The sequence below is a fragment of the Herpailurus yagouaroundi genome, unplaced genomic scaffold (assembly GCF_014898765.1).
Source record: "Herpailurus yagouaroundi ecotype Mexico unplaced genomic scaffold, PumYag 197, whole genome shotgun sequence".
Lineage (NCBI taxonomy): Eukaryota > Metazoa > Chordata > Mammalia > Carnivora > Felidae > Herpailurus > Herpailurus yagouaroundi.
In genome coordinates this window covers 11,535,385-11,557,486 of record NW_024412428.1, presented here as the reverse complement: position 1 = coordinate 11,557,486, position 22,102 = coordinate 11,535,385, and the positions used below count along the sequence as shown (strand labels likewise).

The window sequence follows — 22,102 nt, the reverse complement described above, 5'->3', positions numbered from 1 at the left end:
CCCACCCCCGCTTCCCCGCCGGGCCCCGCTGGCAATAATTACCTGCGAGCCGGAGCCTCCCCGCTCCCGGGAATGGGGAGGGCGCGGGGCGCAGAGGGCGAGCGCGTGCCGCGGAGGGGGCGCGGCAGCGAGCGAGGTGCAGCGGCCGCCTCTCGGGGACGTCGGAGAAAAGGCACCTGTCCTTCGCTGCTCCCAGGAGCGCGGGGGGATGTTTGGCGACGCAAGCGGCCTCCCGGCCACCTTCTCTTTCCCCTGGGAGAAGCCACGGAGCCGGTGTTCGTCGAGGAGGAAAGGCGGCCCACCAACTTTCCCCGAGCTCAGCGCGGGCTCTTTGCCTGCTCTCCCGGAGCCCGGCGGTGGGGGAGCACCTGCTTTCTCGTGGCCTCCACTCGAAGGCCGAGAACAGCTTTAGGCCGACATTGTTAGAGCCGTTTGCCTGAAACCGATTGGGAGGGTAAGGTGGGGGGAAAGCCAGGTGGGAACTCGGAATGCCTTGGGACAGCGACTGGTGGCGGACTTTCTTAGAGTCTTTAGGGAGAGCAGGGACGCGCAGGGACGGAGGGTCGGTCCCCAGGGACCCGTGTAGAAAGCCTTCAAGGAAGACAAAGGAGACGCGTGGGTTGCATTGACACTCTGCTTTACTCTCCCTCATACGGTTATCTTGAAACCATTTCAAACCAGCGCCGGTTGTTGAGTTAGACGTTGCAGAATTACTTGCCCACGGCCCAAAGGAAGGGAAAGGTGGCGAGTTCCTGTCAACGACAGTTTTGATTGTTCTTATGACACATTTTTGTTTTTTAAGAAAAAACGACGTACCAAGGTTTCAACTTTGAGTAACTGTTATTTACTTATTTTTTAAAAAAATCCTTTTATGAATAATCACGGTTTAGCTTTCAGCTCTGACTTAGCAAGTCACTTATCCGTGTAAAGTTTTGGGCGCAGCTCTGGGGGAGCCCAGGGTCCCAGGGTCCCACCAATGCCTCCTGAACAGAGAAGGGAAAGGGGAGGAGGGATTTAGCCCAAGCAACCACTCCCACCCACTACAACAAAAGAGATTGGTGACTTCAACCCAGTTGAGAGAGAGCCCTTTTGACAGGTTGTGGGGACACAGTGTCCATTTGAAGATGTGTATACATGATCTACGAATAACTGATGTCCATCTGGTGGCGAGTGGAGCGACCTGGGCTCCACCTCTGTGATCTTGGAACAATCTTTTCTCCAAGGCTTAAGATTCTCATATGTAAAATGCAGGTGTCTGTGTCTACTCTGCCACCTTTGAGGCCTGTGAAATGCAAACGTAAAAATGTGCACACAGATGACTCCATCACAGAAAACACAGACAAATTTAAGATCCTGCAAATATCTCCCTCCCCCTCCAGTTCCGTGGGACTCACTCCCAGCACACCTGTGCCTGTGCTGAATGACTAAGATCTCCGCCGAGGCATGAGTACGTCTGTTCTTGTGGGATGATCATCCCTGTGCTGTTTCTTACACATTTAAAATTGGTAAAGTTTTGAACATTGCAAATGCAGGCGCTTTTATTAATTTCCTTTAAATGTTAGCACAATAAATTTATTCCAATATTTTATTAAATATTCCCAACTCCAGCTAGCATATATTATCGTGATTAGTAAGATTAAGCCATCGGACTGGAACAAGACATACTGCTATTCTTTTACATGTGGCATTTACATTTTTCAATAAATGTGAAATAACAAACACTGACACTTAACCAATTTAAAAAATTATACCACACAACTGTGCAGGCACACTCGCTCCCCGCTAAATTAAAAAGCATTTATGTCTGCGTGCAGGACCACATTTCCCTTCTAGAGCTGAAGACTAGAGCATTTGCTGGATCGTAGCTTGTTAAGTTTCAATTAGAAATGCATCATGGGTCTCATGGAAAAGTAGCTTAGGCTAAGTGTTCACTTATTGATGTATGGTCTGTTCAGGGCAGATTGTATTTATTGCTACTTTTATTTAACCAACAGTTTATTTTTTTTTTAATTTTTTTTTTCAACGTTTATTTATTTTTGGGACAGAGAGAGACAGAGCATGAACGGGGGAGGGGCAGAGAGAGAGAGACACAGAATCCGAAACAGGCTCCAGGCTCTGAGCCATCAGCCCAGAGCCTGACGCGGGGCTCGAACTCACGGACCGCGAGATCGCGACCTGGCTGAAGTCGGACGCTTAACCGACTGCGCCACCCAGGCGCCCCTAACCAACAGTTTAAAAAAAGAGAGAGAAGTGGTTTTGTTGTTGTTTTGTTTTGTTTTGTTTTGTTTTGTTTTGTTTTGTTTTGTTTTTGGAGCCGTGGTTAAAAAGAATGACCAAGTTGATTAATGCTCACATTTGAAGTTCATCTCTCCTAAGTTGGACATCCAAGGCTCCCGCATTTGCAGAGATATTCCCAGGTGATAGTTAATTTAACTCGACGATGAACATTCATGATAATTAAGGTTTATTTCCAGAACTTGCTGTTTTTCAAGTTTCTGTTTGTGGTTATTGACCGGCGGGTTCCTGAAGTGTAACTGCTCGCATTGCCCCTCGCTTGTTCAGTTTTATTTTGGTTCTCGTCTTTCACAGCCACCTTCGAATTCTAATGTGGGTTTCATTTAGTGCTTTGTTCTCTGGCAAACAGGAGATTAATTACTTGCTGTGCTTTGAATATGAAGGTGAAGTTATTGATGCATCCAAGGAAGGGAAATTTTAAAATCGACTTACTGAGATCTGTCACGGTGATGATTTTCAACAACCACAAGGTGGTTCTCAAGCCTCCCATCATCCACATTCCTTCACCCTTCAGTCCCTTCTTGTAAGTCCTTCTCTGTGTGCTCTGTGAGCCCATGCCAGGCAAGAGAGCAGAAGGAAGTCCACTGACACAACCCCAGCCTCACAAGCTCTCAGCTCCTCAGCCACAACATTCAGCCTCTATGGGGAGGAATGGATATCGTCACCAACAATCTCTCTGAGTAGCAACCAAGGGCAAAGCAACCGTGAGGAGCTGAAGACTTCAAATCGTAGCTGCCCCTTCACCCTGCCTTCAAAGACAATACTGTATTGGAGAAACAGGATAAAGAATGTTGACAATATGTTGTTGAGTGTTCACAAATGACACACATGATACCCATTCCAGGAATTCAGAGGAAAGAGAAATTATCCTATTTTGAATTGGATGGAAAAGTTTCATAAGAGGGGCACCTGGGTGGCTCAGTCACTTAAGTGCCAGACTTCAGCTTAGGTCATGATCTCACAGTTTGTGAGTTGGAGCCCCACGTCGGGCTCTGTGTTGACAGCTCAGAGCCTGGAGCCTTCTTCGGATTCTGTGTCTCCCTCTCTCTCTCTGCCCCTCCCCCACTCACAGTCTGTCTCTCTCTCTCAAAAATAAACATTAAAAAAAATGTTGTTTAATTTCATAAGAAATGTGACAATATTTGGGGTTTATAGAATAAAATTTACGAGGAGATCTGGAGGCAAGGATAGTAGAAAAGCAAAACATGAAGAAAAGAGGCCTCACAGTGTATTTGTAGTAAAAACACCTATTTGTGCAGGGAAATAGACTAAAAAGGCAGATACGGCCTGGAGATTTGGACCAGACATTCTGATGCTGGGATGGCAGATAAGATAAGGGTGTTCCGAAAGAAACAACCAAAAGCCAAGGGCTGACTGTTGGTAAGGGTATCCATCTATGAGGAGAGGTGGTGGCGTAAGAAAGGAGAAGAAAAGAAAACGAAACCCACAGGGGAGTGCCAGAGGTCCCAGGATAATGTGTGTTTCAAGCTAAGGAGAGGAGCACTTCCAAAAGGAGAGATGATCAAACTTGCTGAGAAAAGACAACTAAAGAGGGCTCAAGCCGGGCTGCGGCGTGAAGCATCAGAGAGTGTGGGAGGCGAGGAGATAAAGGCCGTCTGTACCTCCTCGTCTGAGGAGTTGGCCAGTGGAAGGAGTGCAAGAAGATGGTCACTTGGGGGGTTCACAGAGTACAGAGAAACTTTTTCAAGGTGAGGAGCTCTGCACCTGTTTGTGCATAGAGGAGGAAAGGTCAAGGAGAAGGAGAATTGGGAGTCCGGGAGTTCATCTTTTCGATGAAGCAAAATACTGTGCAGCACCAGCTGTGATCTAAAGTAGATGATTCTAGACTTTTAAGGTCCCAGCAAAATAAACAGGGAGACCGTAAAAAGACTACAGGAACGAGAGCATGCAGCTGGAAAGCTCAAAAGATGGAGAAGGCAGCCTATGCAAGCGCCCCAGGGCAGTGGACCAAAAGCTACTATCAAGGTGACAAAGAGAACTCTATGAAGGCTTCAAGACGCCAGCAAATGGGTTCCTGGGAAGCTGAAGCCCTGCCAAACTCTCTAGAGCCGAAGTACCTCATGGAGACACTAGATTGGGCTCTGGCTGCTTCTGTAGCCTGTGGAAACTGAGCATTTCTGGATGGTTCCAACTCTTCTGAGCAGAGCAGGGAGCCTGAGGGCTTGAAGCCTGCACCTCCTTCCCCTCCCCACCGTGTCCTTCTAAGTGACCCTGCTGCCTCCGTAGTCTGGAAGTAATTTACACCCCAGTTAAACATGTTCTGACACAAGACTTATATCTAGAAGCAAGAAGCATGGCACCAGGGGCTGAGGGCACTGAGGTGCTGGAGTCCAGACATCTTTATTCCCTGGGGTCCCTGGGTGGCTCAGCTGGTCAAGCTCCAAAGTCTTGTCTTCGGCTCAGGTCATGGTCTCACGGTTCGTGGGATGGAGCCCCATGTCGGGCTCTGTGCTGATAGTGGGGAGCCAGCTTGGGATTCTCTCTTCCTCTCTCTGCCCCTCCTGCACTCATGCTATCTCTCTCTCTCTCTCTCTCTCTCAAAATAAATAAACATTAAAAAAAAAAAAAGATACCTTGCTCCCTTTCTCTCAAAACTACCCTCAATATGAAGAGGATAAAAGGCATATCTGCTTTCACCGAAATTGAGCGAGGTATATGGAAAGGAAAGGAAAATGAAGGACTGGTCTGTGAAATTAGCTGAGGAGGATATGTCTGAGAAACAAGGTGATTCGCCTGGCATGGCTCCAGAAAGGCTCAAGGTCTGAGATACTATGAAAGGACCAGGCAGCTGGAGGCCTGAAAACGCGATCGATTATTCCAATTTTCCACTCTTAACACAGCCTGGCACCACCCGCTCTCTAGCCCTACAGGGAACGTGTTCTGTCTGAAGAAACGGATCCGAGGAGGCAGCAGCTCCGGGGACGGCACACTTGGAGAAGAGCACGGGTGGGGCACTAGGAAAGTAGATCAAATTCTGCATAGCAAGAGTGGGGCCCGCAACCCTTTTCGCCACGCTGGCTCCAGGGCTCCACCAGAGCAGCTGGCAGTAAAGCTCTCTCTGCCACAAGCCCTGCCTCTGCACCTAAAGCTTCCAGACAGCTTTATAGTGACTCATTCTCGAATATAAAAGAACGGCCAAGAAACACCAGATATATAAAGGAAAACTCCTCATGCAAGAGTCAAAAGTGTCTTTACTATTTTCAAGTAAGCTAAGATTTTGCACCTATGGTACAAGAAGATAAGAATAAATAGGAACACTAGAGATCCAAAACAGAACTCTTGGAAGTTAAAAATGTGCCAAATAAACTAAGATTTTAAATTTGGTAAAAGTATTGGAAAATAAGAAAATACCTTTAAAACTAGTAAGAAAAATAAAGCATTAGAAAATAGGAGAAAGATCTTTTTTTAATTAAAAAAAATTAAGTTATTTATTTTGAGAGAGAGAGAGAGAGAGAGAGAGAGGGAGGGAGGGAGGATAAGCAGGGGAGGGGCAGAGAGAAGGAGAGACAGAATCCCAGGCAAGCTCTGCACCATCAGCACAGAGCCCAAAGCAGGACTTGAACTCACAAACTGTGAAATCATGACCTGAGCCGAGATCAAGAGCTGGGTGCTTAACCGATTGCACCACCCAGGCGCCCCTAACGATCTTTTAAAAGATGCTTTCAATGTATCTTTTTTCCCAAGCTATGAAAATATGTGCTCCACTAACACAAGGAAGTAAGCCAAAAAAGGAGAAAACATGAGTTGCATGAAACAGAGGTAAGAAGGCAGATAAAACCTGAAGGGAATTTGTAAGACTGTAGCAAAAGGAAGCTTCAGGACTTAGCCAATTTAGAGCTCAAGCATTCCAGATGGAAGCGGGAGAACAGAGGGCTTCAAGGGGGGTGTCTCCAGGAAACAAACACACGCACCAAAGGTAGATATCTTATAAACTTTGTTGAGAGAGATTTCATAGGGTTTTCGGAGTAACTATGAAAGCTTAGCAATTTGAAGAAATTCAAAGTGAAGGATTTCAGGTTTCTAGGCTGACATGTAAAAAGCTTAGAAGTCAGGACTCCCATCCTCACAACAAGAAAAACCTTGAACAAATTGAAAATCAACAATTCTTCTTTGAGGCAGCAACCTTTAAGCTGTAATTGATAGCTGAAGATTCAGTGTGAACAAGCTTGGGAGTTTAAAACTCTGAAGGGGCCCCCCACACTTCTGTGAAATTTACCCCCACTGGCCCTGCAAGATTCTCACTGTGAAGACAGGAGAAAAGGCCTCTCCTGCTTCTGACAGGAGGAGGGAAAAGTCACAATTCTGAAACAGCTCATACCTCTCAGTTCTCCTTAACAAGACCTGCTCTCAAACTGCTTTACCAGAGCTAACCAACTCGGGGGTTACCAATGCCTAACCATCCTAGGAGGCAGGAAATACCCAACTTCAGCTCCCACTAGCTTTTGTTATGGAGGAAGAGATATATCCAAATCAGGTTCAGCAACAGATGGAGACCCAGTCATGGGACTACAGAATGATTCCCCTTCCCCCCACACCTTACCGCCACATCAAAGGACTCCTGTATAATAACAGGGGATTATAAACAACAGTACTGTGAGCCTCAGACTCTAAGAAGTTTCTATGGGCGCCTGGATGGCTCAGTCAGTTGAGCGTCCAACTTCAGCTCAGGTCATGATCTCCCGGTTCATGATGTCAAGCCCCATGTCGGGCTCTGTGCTGACAGCTCAGAGCCTGGGGTCTGCTTCGGATTCTGTGTCTCCCTCTCTCTCTGCCCCTCCCCAGCTCACATTCTGTCTCTCTTTCTCTCAAAAATAAATAAACATTAAAAAAATTTAAAACAAAAGAAGTTTCTAGAAAAAAATGAGAGATGATAAGAGAGACAAATAACAACGACACTGGAAGAAACTTTAGCCTCTGATACCACAGCTATAGCAAACGGAAAAGACAGCCTGACTCCTAGCCAGAGTAACGTAAAACCTCACAATCAAACCTTTCGGTTCCTTTGACCACATAGATCATGTCCGGTGTTCAACAAAACATTACAAAATTACATGCTAGAAGGCAAAAACAACCAAACACAATCTAAGGAGACAAAACAAGCATCAGAACTGCACTCAAAGAAAGAAAGAAAATGAGGTAATCCCTTCCTTAGGAAAAAAAAGTTAAAAGTTGTATGGTAAAGGAAAAGCTATAGTACACTACTTGGCTCCACTGTGAATGACTTTTACTTATTTATACTTTGTATGAATGTAAAAGAGAATTATGATTATAACTGTATTGGGCAATTGTATCAATGCCTCAAGAGAAAGGGGGTACATACACCTCGTTTTTAACTGTGTGGTGAAATACCAAGAAAAAAACAACTGGAAGAGTTGAAAGGGGCAAAATCAGGAGGTTTGGTGATTTCACAATAAAACCTTTCAACATTATCTGACATTTAAATTTGTATGCAAATTAAAGGAAATATCAAGTCAATACATTTTGGTCCAAAGTGAGGAAGGACTATATCTTCTTGAGAGAAGAAAAGAAGAAAGGTAGGTACAGCTACAGACAGAGTTGGAGGCAGAAACGAAGGCGTACACATATATTTTGAGGTGACAGGCTGATGGCGGTGGGCAGGGGAATGCCAGGAAACTTAACACTAATGGTTTCTGTCTTCTAGTACAATAGAAGGCTAGGGCAGCTGCCAAGAGGGAGCAAGCTGGAGGACTATGAAAAAAAGTAAAAGCCACCATAGTGAACTTCCTGAAGAGTCAACAAAAGATGATTAAAATATCGCTGACCAGCAAGATTAAGGCTCCACAGCATGCATTTTTAAAGTAACTATCTAAACCACATTTGTCTCAAATATTTGATATAGTACTTCAGGTTGTCTAAATGCCTGTGTTTAAATTCACAATATTACGACCTGTTTCTCACTGAGATGTATAGCTGTACTTCTCATACATTACGAAATGGAATTTGCTATGTCTTTGCATATGGCCAGTCTCTGTTGTTGGCTAGGACCAAGGGCAATGGTTCAGACTTGGATGGGCACAATTAGCATCCTTTGGTCTACTCAATGATTGTCCCTCTGCCCCTGGCCACAAGCTTGAATTGATGTCCTGAGTCACCAGGGGAATTGGTTGAAGCAGAAAGTGAATTAATTAGTTGGAATATATCACCAGCATGGAAAAATGGCAGAAAATATATCACTCTTTAGTGTAACTAATACGATTTGGATGTAGGGTCTGAGCCCTTGACCGAGTGACAGCTGAGTTGCCTACAAATCCTCAGCCAACAGTGCTGATGTTGAACCCACACTATTTGGGCCATCTCCCTCTAAACAGAGAAGCTGAAAGTCTTCTTTTTTTCAACAAGAACCTCTATGTAGCCTGGGCATTTTGATCTTTATAATTTCTTTTCTATGGTGTGACTTTTGTGATCCTCACTTGGCACCTCTCCTCTTATTTACCATCCCCATCTCCTAGTCCTTGGCCCTCCATCCATCTCTCTCCCGACCTCCTTCTTCTGAGAGCTCATCTATTCCTTGGTTGCAGTTGTGAGGGTGATTCACAAATTGGAATCTCTGCCGTGATCTGCCTCTGCTCCCACTCCATACCTACAGTGCCTGCCCTGCATTTCAACCAGGAAATTTCAAGCTCCCATCTCAAACTCAACATGCTTAAGTCGGCAAAGCACACAAAGAACAGACAGGAGAAAAAAATCAGATATATTATAAACATAAAAAATATTCAGTGTCAGAGAAGAAATCTAAATTGTGCACAAGCAGTCAAAAGTTGTGAAAGGAAGAATTTTCACTACTATAAGGGAAGCTATGTATTACTGGGATAGTGAAAAAAATAGTAAAACAGGGGCACCTAGGTGTCTCAGTCAGTTAAACATCTGTCTTTGGCTCAGGTCACGATCCCACGGTTCGTGGGTTTGAGCCCCGCGTTGGGCTCTGTGCTGACAGCTCAGAGCCCGGAGCCTGCTTCAGATTCTGTCTCTCTCTCTCTCTTTCTCTTTCTCTCTGCCCCTCCCTTGCTTGTGCTCTGTGTCTCTCTCTCAAAAAATAAATAAGCACTTAAAAAAATAGTAAAACATACTGGAATATATAAGACAGCTCTGGATGGATAGATAGATCCATAGATATAATAATTTTACAGTAGTTTAACATAAGCTAAAATGGAGGCGGTGATTTTTTTAAACTGGTCAAAATGACCATTCATTTGAAAAAATAATAATAAAGTTAGATTCCAAATTTACACCATAATAGCAAAATATTCCTAAGCGACTAGTTAACAAAGTGAAATAATGTGTAAAAATACTAGAAAAATGCAAGAGACCTTGTTTACAATGTCGTAGTGAAGAAAGCCTTTTCCAGCATGAAACAAAACCCAGACAACAAAAAGGAAAAGACTGACAATGTTCACTGAGTGATCAAAGACACTACTTAGAATTAGAGACAAATGACATATCTGGAAGAAAATATTTGCAGAGTTAATAGCTGTGATCCATAGAGTCTCTGTAAATGAATACGTAAATAAGGCAATCGACTTGATGTGAAAATCATCAAAAAATGTGAATAGGCATGTCATAAAGGAAAAAATTAAAATTCCCAATAAACATAAGCAAATAAGAATGGTCAAACTAATAGATAGCAAAAGAAAATTGTTAAAAGAGATAACCATTTTTCACCTAAAAGCAGGGGGGAAAAAATCACATTTAGTATTAGAAAATGTGTACATTCATATACTACTGATAAATGTGTAAATATTGCAACTTTGGAGGAGGGTAATTTGTCATTATCTATAAAAAATACATGTGCCCACACCTTCTAATTCAGAAATGCCACTTCAAGGACTCTATCCTAAAGCCATAGAGCAACAAATGGATGAAGATACATGTGAACAAATGCCTGGTAACACTGTGTGTGACCAAAGACAATAGGAAAATCCCCAATGCCCTTCAATAGGGGAAATTTACATAAATTATGTTACAAATTTAGAGTTCTTTTTTTAATCTCCTGGCTGAAGATATGCCAAATGCGTCCCACCTCTGAGGCATGGAGTTGAAGGAGGGGATTTTTTTTTTTCCCTTTTATTTTTCTTTTGTAAATACTTTCTGCCCATCCCTCACCTCTGAGAAAAAAAAAAAAAAAAAAAAAGGGAAACAAAGGAAAAGGTGGGCTAAATCATCACCTAAGGATTAACTCAGTAGTGTAGTACCAGTGGGTAAAGTGATGCTGTATGAATGGAAACAAGCACTAATCTCCCTACCTCTTCTTTTCAATTTTTTTTATGTCCCAGAGAAAAGAGAGGGAATATAAAGAGAAATTCTGAACACGGAACTCGTATTCTTGGGAAAGCAATATCAAAAAAGAAAGAAAGAACAAACACAGAGTTGAGGAATGGATGCAAGAGGCACAGAAGGGAAGGAAGGAAGGAGCGAAGGAAGGGGAGAGGGGAGAGGGGAGCCGAGTCTGAGATCATTTCCAGCGGGCATCCACTCCATCTGGGTGACGACTCTTGGCGGCAACAGGAGTGGGGGGAGTGGTTTCCTGTTCCCTGAAGCTCAGCCTCCATTGTGCTTTGAAATGTATCCCATTCTGTGAGTGACTTAATGTCCTTGCAAGTCCAAATCCCTTCTCTGCTTAAACCAGCCAGGGTGGGTTCCATCCTTTGCAGCTGATAGTGACCCATGTACTAATCATGTGTCTTTATCAGCCTGGTACCCCAACCTAATCAGAAAGAGAATCTTAGACTTGGAAGGAAGCTTGGGGTCATAGGACCACAAGTCCCACCAGGTATGGAGTCTTCTCTGCCTCCCTCCTTCCTGCCCGCTGCCCAAACGTTTCTTCTGACCTGGAAATCACCACCTGGTGAAGAGTCCGCAGTGTCAAACCAAATCTTACTTGTTCCATAGAGTCTGCCTCCTTGTACCTTCTACCAGAGGGTCTTGGTTCTGTCCCCAAGAGCCACATAGAGCCTCTAGCTTAGAGTCACGCTCTTTATGGTTCGGAGGAAGCGCTCGCTAATCTCTCACTCAAATCTGTGCTCCTGCAGCATCTGATCCACAGTGAACTTCTCAAAGGCAGAGCGTGGTGCCCTCATGCCCTGCAGAGCGCTCAGTAAACACTGGTGGAGTGAATAAACATCTCTGCTTGGGTGCTGCAGTGACTCTAACACGATTGAGCTTGTGATCACTCACTCTTATAAAACCCATTCCTCCAAATTAGGGTCATCAAAGTGCCAACAGTCAGTCCTGCTCCCCGAAGTAGGGGAGGGAGAGGCTTCCCCACACCTTTCAGGAAGCGTGACCTGTGGATGGTGTTAGAGGAGACCATGAGAAGTGCTGAGAGGCAATATTGTGGCACAGGCAACAAGATATTTTGAGAATCGAGAGGCCTAAAGACCAGAAGTAAGGAATGAGGTGACTGCTGTTACCAGCTCACACTTTACAGCGAGCTGACTTAAGCTCTGTGGATGGACAGCTGACAAGGAAGAGTTTCAGAGAGCTGTCCTGGAGCTGTGTCACCAGACCAGGGCAAGGGGGGAACTTCCACAGCCAAAGTCCCCTGGGCACAATTAGCCACTGGAATGCCAGAGGCGAGGACAGGCTGGCCTGAAATAGAATTAAATGTACAGCAACCAGACCAAACCCAGAAATGTATTTCATATTCACAAGGCTTTATTCACTCATTTAACAAATATTCACTGATCACCTGCTGTGATAGGCAGTTATGTGGTGCCCACAAAAATGCCCATGTTCTAATCCCTGGAACCTATGAATATGAAAAGGACTTACATGGTAACAGGGACTTTGCCGATGTCCTTAAGGATCCTGAGAGAGAGATTATCTTGGATTATCTGGGTGCTATGAACTGAATTGTGTCCCCTCAAAATCCATACATTGAAGCCCTAATCTTTAACATGGTAGTGTTTAGAGATGAGACCTTTGGGTGATAATTAGGTTTAGATGTGGTCACGAGGGTGGGGAATCTCAGGATGGGATTAGTACCTTCAGGAGAAACACTGACACACTTGGGTGGGTCCAGTGAAATCCCTTATACTGGAAGTAGGAGGGCAGGAAAGCCAGAGTCCAAGAAGGAGGTAAGGTGATTCCGGCAGACCTGGTGGTGATGTGGGACCACGAGCCAGGGAATGGCCTCAGCCTTTAGAGGTGGAAAGAGCAAGGAGACACATTTTCCCCTGGAACGTCCAGCAGGAGCATAACCCTGCCAACACTCTGATTTCAGAACTGTAAGTTAATGAACTTGTGTTGTCTAAAGCCGCTAAGTTTGGGGTAATTTGCTACATCAGCAATAGGAAACAAATATGCTTACTACATGCCAGGTATTGTACTATGCATTTGGCATCGAGCAGTGAACAAAATAAACAAATTCCCTACCCTCGTGTCATTTATATCCTAGTGAAGACAGAAAATAAACAATAAACGTATTAAGTAAACTGTTCAGTACATAGCACATTAGGAGGTGATGTGTGCTATAGGGAGGCAAATATGTAGTCAAGAAAGAGAACAGGACTGCCCTGCTGATGGGGAGTGGCTGCAGTTAACAGGGTCAGGATGAGCTTCGCTGAGGGGTAGAATTTCAGCAGAGACCTGAAGGAGGTGAGAAAATGAACCACGGGTATATCTGGACAAAGAACAAATGACACTGAGAAAAGCCAGGGCAAAGGGCTGGGCTCAGGGTGGACCTGGCCCACTCAGGACCAACAAGGAGGCCATTGGGGCAGGAACAGAGAACGTTGTTCCTCACTGAGTAGAGAAGCTGGCTTCTCACTGGGAAGCCGCTGGAGGGTTCTCGGTGATGAGGGTTCACCTGATGTGAACTCGGATGGCTTCTAAAGGATCATTCTGCCTGCTCCTTCAGGAAAAGATGGGAAGTAAGCAGGCTGGAAGTGAGGCAGTAGCAGTAGAAGTGGCTAGAAGTAGTCAGATTCTGGATCTATTCGGAAAGTAGAGCCAAGGATTTCCTGGCAGATTAGATGTGCGGTTGAGAGAGAGGAGTAAAGGCTAACTCCAAATTAAATTAGGAGCATAGGGTTCAACCAGGAAGCAAACCATGTTACTGCTTGTTCAAATCCCAATTAATAAGTTCAGCATAATTCCATAACCATTAGCCATGTAAACAAAAAAAAGGTACAATTTTCTGGCCACTAAAGAAACATTAAAAGGGAGAATACTCTTGGCCTTAAATTTGCAAAGTGTTAGCCAGGGTTTAGGCTAAGAGATACTCTTAGGTGCTGTGTATATGACTTTGGGGCCAGCTAAGCTGGTATAACAACAGTACAGGGGCTTAAACAATATAGAAGTTCGTTTCTCACTCACTTGAGAGTCCAGGGGGAGACAATCCAGGGTTTGAGCTGGTTCTGCCATCCTCGGCCCACATGTCCAAGATGGCCCCCGTCATCGCATTTCTCAGCCACCAACCAGGGAACTGACAAGAGAATGTCCAGAGTAAGCATCTCTGCAGGAAGGAGCCACGAGTTGCACTCATCCTTTGCTACACATCCCATGTGGCAAAACAAAGATACATGGCCATACCGAGCTGCTAAGGGAAGTAGGAAATTAATCTACAGCTGGGAAGCCGAGTGCCCAGCTACAACTCGAGGATATCTGTTACTCCTAGGAAAGGGCAAGAAAGGGTGCCAGGGGAGGGGCAGCAGGCTCTGCCTCACCTTCCTGGGGGGTATCACTGGCACAGCCTCTCTGAAGGGCAACTGGGAAACACAGACTGAAATCTTAAAATGTTGAATCACAATTTCATTTCTGAAAATTAACCTAGAGAACTCATCGTGGCATTTTACAAAGCATTGAAGATAGGACTTTTAAATTAAATTCTAAACAATATAATCTCAGAAATCAGAGAATTAGATTGTAATGCTCGCCTTGTAAATGTAGGCCTGCTTCCTTGTCTGTTTCCCCGCCCTGAGCCACATGAACCTTGGAGATAAGACTGGATCGAATTCACTTTTGATCCCATGGGCTCAGCATTCAATATGTATTTGGAGGATAAAGGAATGACAGGGAAAAAAATTATGACTGTGAACAAATATTTAGCTATAAGACAGCTACTGAAAAACGTTGAATGTAGCAAAAGAATGGAAACACCCTAAATATCCAACAAGAGAGGGTTGGTATAACAAATTATCCATACAATAGACTACTGTGTGGTTTTTCAAAATGGCAGAGTAGTAGACTATGCAATGACACAGAAGGTTTACAACATATTAAGTGTTTAAAAAAAAAGTAGGTTGGGGCGCCTGGGTGGCTCAGTCAGTTAAACATCCAGCTCTAATTTTGGGTTAGGTCATGACATAGTTCATGGGTTTGAGCCCCACATGGGGCTCCATGCTGAGTGTGGAACCTGCTTAAGATTCTCTCTCCCTCTCTCTGCCCCTTCCTGGCTTGTACTCTGTTTCTTGCTTTCTCTCTCTCCTGAAATAAATAAATAAACTTTAAAAAATAATAAAAAATTAAAAAGCAGTTTATGCAATTTTAGGTAAAATATGATCTAACATATGCTCTAAAATTCTCACACAAATATCTGTACATATTTGGGAAAGTGTATACCAAAATTTTACCTCTAATTACTTCTTTTTATTTTATATTTTATATAAGAGTTTATGTTTTGTTATATAAATATATTTTATATTTTATAATACAAGAACACAGTGGCTGTGTTGCTTTGGGAAGTAAAAAAAAAAAAATGTTTTCAAAAATGAAAAAAACTATTTTGCTTCCAAATCTAGCCCACCTGCTCACTGCTGTTTCTTCCAGGGTTGACAGTAGTCTCCCATCTCCAGGGAAACAACCTTAGAGTCCTCTCTCCTTCTTCTTTCCCCTTGTCTCCTATGTGCAATGGTCAAATAGATTATTTTGGTTCTTTTCTCAAAATATCTTCTCTAATTGCCCTTTCCTTCCCTCCTTCCTTCTTTCCACACCTTCCCCATCCCATTCGGGCTCTATAACTTCTGCCAAAGCCTCCCAGCTGGCTTTCCTGTCATCAGTCTCTCCCACTCCAATCTCTGCTAGTTATTAATCCAGAGTCTTCTTTTCAAACTGCTTAGAAAGTCTTTTAAGGACCTTCCCTACATAGAGGTTGGCCTCGAGGCCCTGACTCCATCAGGCCCAATGTACTACCCCACGTGTGATCAGAGAAGCATCTTCTCAGCCAGCCACACTCCTAACTCCACAAGAAAGTTCTCCTGAACAGCCTAATGCCCCTCCCTATGCCCAGCCCTGGTCATGGACACTTTTACTCAGAAATGACTCATTTACTCACTTTTCCAAAAGGCAGTTGAGGTTTTTTTTCTTTTAAGTTTATTTATTTTGAGAGAGTCAGAAACAATATCAGTGGGGGAGGGGCAGAAAGAGAGGGAGAAAGAGAATCCCAAGCAGGCTCTGCACTGTGAGTGCAGAGCCTGACTCAGGGTTCAAACTTATGAAACCACGAGATCATGACCTGATCCAAAACCAAGAGTCCAACGCTTAACCGACTGAAGCACCCAGGCGCCCCTGGGCAGTTGAGTTTCAAAGAGTAAACATATCTCAAATCTTAATGTGAAATGTGAAAGCAGAATGCAAAAGCCGGCACTTGAGCAGAGCAGTGGAAAGAAAACAGACAAGGAACACCATGGGAACGTCGAGTTGAGCAGAGGGATCCTTCTTCCTATGCCTCCTCCAGATGATGGTTTCTCTATCCTCCCAGCAGACCCCGTGGCTTCCAAAGCCATCGGACTGCAGCATCTGAAGGTCCTCGACAACCATATAAGCAACCCCTCATTGACTGAAGACCTGAGCACCTGACCTGGTCCTTCTCTCCACTACTACTTTCATTACCCTTAAGGTTATTTGCTTATGCACTCTTGCCACCACTCTGGCCTCTAAATTCATTGATCGCCTCTTCTCTGATGCTCCTGGCCTCCAGCCTGTTTTTTCCACAGACATCCACGCCACACCCTAGACTTTGTCGTTATCAGTAAGTACATCACCTCTAACATCTCAGTTTTACGTACGCCACCCTGTAACCGCCCCCTGCCACCGCCCCCTGCCACCTTTCCGTCTTACTCCCACCAGTACTTGCCTGGCAAGGACTCGACGGCCCCACTAAGACTAAGACCCTACTACCTTGCCACTGTCCTACCATTTCAACCCCGCCCAAAACCTCACTCCCCTCCTTCTAGAGCTGAGATTCCTTTGTTGCTATTCTAATCACGCCCTTGCATTACCCTTCTCCCTTCAAAGTAGGTGCCTGGCAAAAAAATAAAATAAAATACAAAGGCACCAGGTGGATTATCTCAAAATTGGTTACCACAAGTCCCACGTGGGCCTTCAGCCCAGCCCAACCACCCTGCACATTTCCTGTGTCCTTTCTCTCCACTTCCTAATTCATAGCTTCTCCTCTTTCTTCAAGCTCTAACACCTCCTCCCCCATTCCCACCCTCAGAGGCTGACCTTGCTTCTCTTTCATTGAGAAGACAGAAGGGATTGGAAAATAAACTTCACAACCTCTCACAACAAATCTCCCATCCCACACGGCTCTGTGCTTACACTCTGCCTCCCATCTTCTCATAATGCAGAAACGCCCCACCTTATCCAGGGGTCAGCCTCTTCTCCTCACTGGCTTCTCACCCCATCCCCTCCCGATAACAAGGAACTCCATTCTTGAAGTTCCCTCTCCATCCTCATTCTTTTCCTTATTTACTGAGGCATCATTCCTATCAGCATCTGCACATACAAACTCGGGGTGCCGTGTCACAGGATACCACACCCCCCTCCACACCTCTGCGAGACCACTCAGCAATTCTCCTTGAGAGAATGATCTGCATCCACCGTCTCCAATTCCTTTCTTTCCATGGTCTTTCTCTACTAAATTTAAAATGTTTTTAAATGTAGGGGCGCCTGGGTGGCTCAGTCGGTTGAGCGGCTGCCTTCAGCTCAGATCATGATCTCGAGGTTTGTGAGTTCGAGCCCCACGTCGGGCTCTGTGCTGGCAACTCAGAGCCTGGAGCCTGCTTCCGATTCTGTGTCTTCCTCTCTCTCTGCCCCTCCCCTGCTTGCTCGCTGTCTCTCTCTCAAAAATAATAAACATTAAAAAAAAAAGATTTAAAATGTTTTTAAATGTAACATTTGATTCATAGAAAAGAATATACAAATTATGTGTGCAAGATGTAACACAGACTAATTTAATGAATCCACAAACCTATCACCCAACCCAAGAATCAGAAGATTACCAATGACTTTGATTTATATCAGTGCCTCTTGATCGTCTCCCTCTGGCAACCCTAATCCAATCCATCATCAAACTCTGTTGGACTCTATGTTCATAAATTATCCCAAATTGGACTGGTGCTCACCATATTCATGCTATCACCCTCACCCCAACTGACGTTGTTTAATCCCAGGTCACTGCAATCACCTTCTCTCTGCTTCCAGTCTTGCTCCCCGATTCCTCAAGCAGCAGCCAGACTGATGCTCTAAAAATGTGAAGTCAATCGTTTCCTGTTCAGTATCCCCCAGTGGCTTCCCATTATGCCCAGAGAAATTCTGAATCCTCGAGTGTGGTCTAGACCCTGCCAACCCCGCCCCCACCCCTGCTATTCTTCCCTCATCCCATACGGGACTCCCAACTCTGCTTTGAATAGACCAGACTTGCCCTTGACTTCAGGCATTTGCATTTGCTGATCCCCCTGCTCAGAATGTTTACCCATATATCCACACAAATTGTTTCCACTCTACACTCAAGTCTTTAATTAACTGGTATCAGAAGAAGTCCTCCCCTAAGGAAGCAATATCAAGTAGCAGCCCTCATCTCATCAGTTTCTAGATTTTCTTTTTTGTTTGTTTGTTTGTTTACTTACTTGTTTTTGAGGTGGGGAGGGGCAGAGAGAAAGGGAGACAGAGAACCCCAAATAGGCTCTGCACTAACTGTGCAGAGCCAGACGCGAGATTCAATCCCATGAACTGAGAGATCATGACCTGAGCCAAAAACCAAGAGTCAGACACCTAACTGACTGAGCCACTCAGGCACCCTTCGATTTTCTTTAAAACATACCAAACATTATAGCGCATATTCATTTGTTCCCTTGTATACGGTCTGTCTCATCTTGCTAGAATATAGGTTCCATGTGAGCAGGGACTTCGAAATGCTCATGGCTGATGGCCTGTCTCTATCTGGTGCCCGGTGTATGCATGAGATGGCAAACCAGAACAAATCTCTGCATCAGCCTAAACGAAGGTCCCTGGGCCATATCTCTGAAAGTCCCACCACATTTCTGCAAGTGGACAGTCACGGCTGATGACATACCAGTGTTGAAGGCAGTACCTACAACATGAAGATCATTATCACTGAGTCGTATGAAATTTCCAGGTAAAAGAGAGCCATGGTGGAATTAAGAGGATGGCATACAGTCAGCTAGAAGTGCGGCAGTGTGAACTGCTGATAGAACCACGCACGCAATTTCATCCTGCACCTGGGTTTTGTCTCTCTAAGACTTCAGGGCTTTCTTATGAGAAGTTGAGGCAGTAATTGGAAAGGAGTTTTAAGGCATTGAATGAAGCCCTGAGCATCACTGTGGCTCAGACCAGCGATGCCAGCAGTGTTCATACTGGGCCAGGGGTTGGTGTACAGCCTATTAGGAGGTTGGGTGCCCCTGAACAGCCCCAGAACTTGAGAGCAGCTTCAGGACCCACCATGGTGGTCTCCCCCAGGCTCAGGTGAACCCACGGGTCTGAGAAGATCCTGGAGAATAGGACATTCTAAGCCCTTTCTCTCTTCAAAGTTCTGTTCAAAGAGTATAAAATGGGGGACAGGAGGGACATTCCAATACCTTCTTAGATTTATTTTCCAGAACCTCCTAAAAATGAAGAATTGCTCAAGAAATGTCGTATAGTGTTCCTCCTCCAAATGGAATACTGGGGGAGGTAAGCAGGGCACTGCACTGAGAAGACCTTCACTGCCCTTCACCTACAGCACTTACTAGGTCACATTGTTCTTGGTCACATTGTCAGGTACAGCTTTTCCTCATATTGTCCAAGGTCAGGGAGTGGAACCGCTTACACCAGACTTCCCACTTTAGCTGCCAAACCCTCTTTCAGAAAGCTTGACCAATGAACCATGATGGGTTTCTCTTCCTTCCATTTACCTACCCCTGGGAGGGCCAAGGTGGGGACAACTTCCCATACTCATCCAGCAAGGGTTCCCTTACAGTGCTCCAGTGTGTCCTCAAACATAAGAAAAAGGGACACCTGGGTGGCTCGGTCGGCTGAGCATCCAATTCTTGATTTCAGCTCCGGTCATGATCTCACAGTTGTGGGTTTGAACCCTGCATCAGGCTCTGAGCTGACAGTATGGAGCCTGCTTGGGATTCTCTCTCTCTCTCTCTCTCTCTCTCTCTCTCTGCCTCTTCCCTGTTCTCTCTCTCTCAAAATAAACAAATAAACATTAAAAAAAAAAACTAAGAAAATGCACAGATGACTTAACATTTGATTAAGGAAGCAAGATATACCCTTACCAAGGCATCAAAAAAATATAAGCAAGTATTGACAAACATAAGATGCACTGTGAGAGAGGAGAGAGGAATGTGAACTAAGGGACAATAAAAGAATGGGCTTGGTTTCTTCAGGACACTTTTCTTATTAGCTAGTCCTTTGTTAGGGCAGTCCTAGCTAACTCACACAGCTTCAAGCCATGACCTTCCTCCAAAACCAGTTTTTTCTTCTGCCGTCCCTACTCCATTATTGTGGCCTCTGGTCTCATGGTCACCCAAGTTCAAAGCATCTTCAAAATATCATCAGAACTTTACCGATGATATAAATCGAATTAATAATGAAACCAAAAGACAAGAGAAAAGGCAGTGTTTTAAAGCAGGTTTAGAAATAAGGTGAGCATATATACATATATACATATATATGACTGTATACTAGGGTTAGAAATATACACCAGCTAGGTTTATACACCGACCAGAAAGACTCAGAACCATTCACTAATTTTCCCAAGACAGAACAATCAATATGTGATGGATCATGTTTTGAACATGAGAGACATGGTCTTCCCTCTTTCCCAAGTCACCTGTCATTATTTGTTTGTTTCGTCTTCACTCACTGATCACCTATTATTAGAAAGCACTGTGGGCGTACAAAGGTGCACCTGACGTGTTCAATTCAATTTTATTCCCACAAACTTTATTGAGTGCTTAAAATGAGTTTTTCTTCTGTATGAGGAAGCCCTGACCTACGGCGATGGCCCAGGCCCAGCCCTATCCTCAAGGGGCCGGGTGGCTGGGCCGGGTCATAGAGGAGGCGACAGATAAGCAAACAACCAGCAAGTATCTTGTGTGCCAGCTCAGTGGGACAAATGAGAAATTTGGCTGACACGATTCCAAAGGTTCTTTGCAGCAATGATTATTTCATGACTCACTATTATCCGTACCATTTATTAGCATCAGCTTGTCTGTGAAATATTTATGCTACTATTAAATAGTACTTAACTTCTGTATTATTCAATTTTTCATAAGTTCAAATCTTGTATCCCAAACTAGATTTGAAGTTTCTTTTTTTTTAGGTCTATTTATTTGAGAGAGAGAGAGAGAAAGACAGAAAGCATGTGAGCAGAGGAGGGGCAGAGAGAGAGGGAGACAGAATCCCATGCAGGCTCCGCACTGTCAGCAGGGAGCCCAATGTGGGGCTCAGATTCACGAGCCATGAGGTCATGACCTGAGCCAAAACCAAGAGTCAGACGCTTAACCGACTGGGCCACCCAGGTGCCCTGAGATTTGAAGTTTCTTTCTCTCTCTCTCTTTTTAATGTTTTTATTTATTTTTGAGAGAGAGACATAGTACTAGTGAGGGAGGGGCAGAGAGAGAGGGAGACACAGAATCTGAAACAGCTCCAGGCTCCGAGCTGTCAGCACAGAGCCCAACGCGGGGCTCGAACTCACAAACCGCGAGATCATGACCTGAGCCGAAGTCGGATGCTCAACCCACTGAGCCACCCAGGCGCCCCAAGGCTTAAAGTTTCTTAAGACAAAGTCTGTTCTTACTCTTTTTGCATCCCTCACAAAAGTCGGAATTCAGTAACTAGATTCATTGATTATGAATGTCCATTACTTGCAAATAAACAGATCTCCATGCTCTCTCCTCTTCCTATTTTACCTTCCCCATATGCTAAATATTGGTGATGCAGAGTATTTATGTCTGGAGAGGTTTCTGACAAGGGATGGTCTCTCTTTTTCTGATACTCGCTCTATAAGCTTAAGCCTTTTTTTTTTTAAGGTATTTATTTTTTTTTTGTTTTTTTTGTTTTGTTTTGTTTTTTTTAAGTTTATTTTTATTTTTGGGACAGACAGAGACAGAGCATGAACGGGGGAGGGGCAGAGAGAGACGGAGACACAGAATCGGAAGCAGGCTCCAGGCTCCGAGCCATCAGCCCAGAGCCTGACGCGGGGCTCGAACTCAACGGACCGCGAGATGGTGACCTGGCTGAAGTCGGACGCTTAACCGACTGCGCCACCCAGGCGCCCCATTTAAGGTATTTAATAGTATGGGGAAATTACACTACTAAGTAAAAAAGAACAGAATACAAAATAGTATACATAGAATATATCCCAATTTTAACAGAGAAATGGGAAGAAGAAATACGTCTTCTAGCCCATAAACGAAGACGTCACTAGCCCACAAACACAAATGCTGTCACACTAGTATTTCTATGCCAAAGTTTCTGTTCCTGTTTCCGTCTGCACATGCAGAACATGGGCCTCGCCTATAAAGTTCCTCCAGAA

The 22,102-nt window shown here is 44.5% G+C and overlaps 1 protein-coding gene across 1 annotated transcript in view; it reads right to left on the bottom strand.

The window, feature by feature from the left end:
- KL (klotho) overlaps nt 1-22,102 on the bottom strand; it is a 104,922-nt gene that overhangs the window by 48,469 nt on the left and 34,351 nt on the right. The window contains exons 7-8 of the mRNA XM_040447940.1: nt 13,651-13,825; nt 43-406 (exon numbers count right to left, since the gene is read on the bottom strand). Coding sequence (XP_040303874.1) covers nt 43-406; nt 13,651-13,825 — 539 coding nt within the window. The remainder of the gene's footprint in view (nt 1-42; nt 407-13,650; nt 13,826-22,102) is intronic.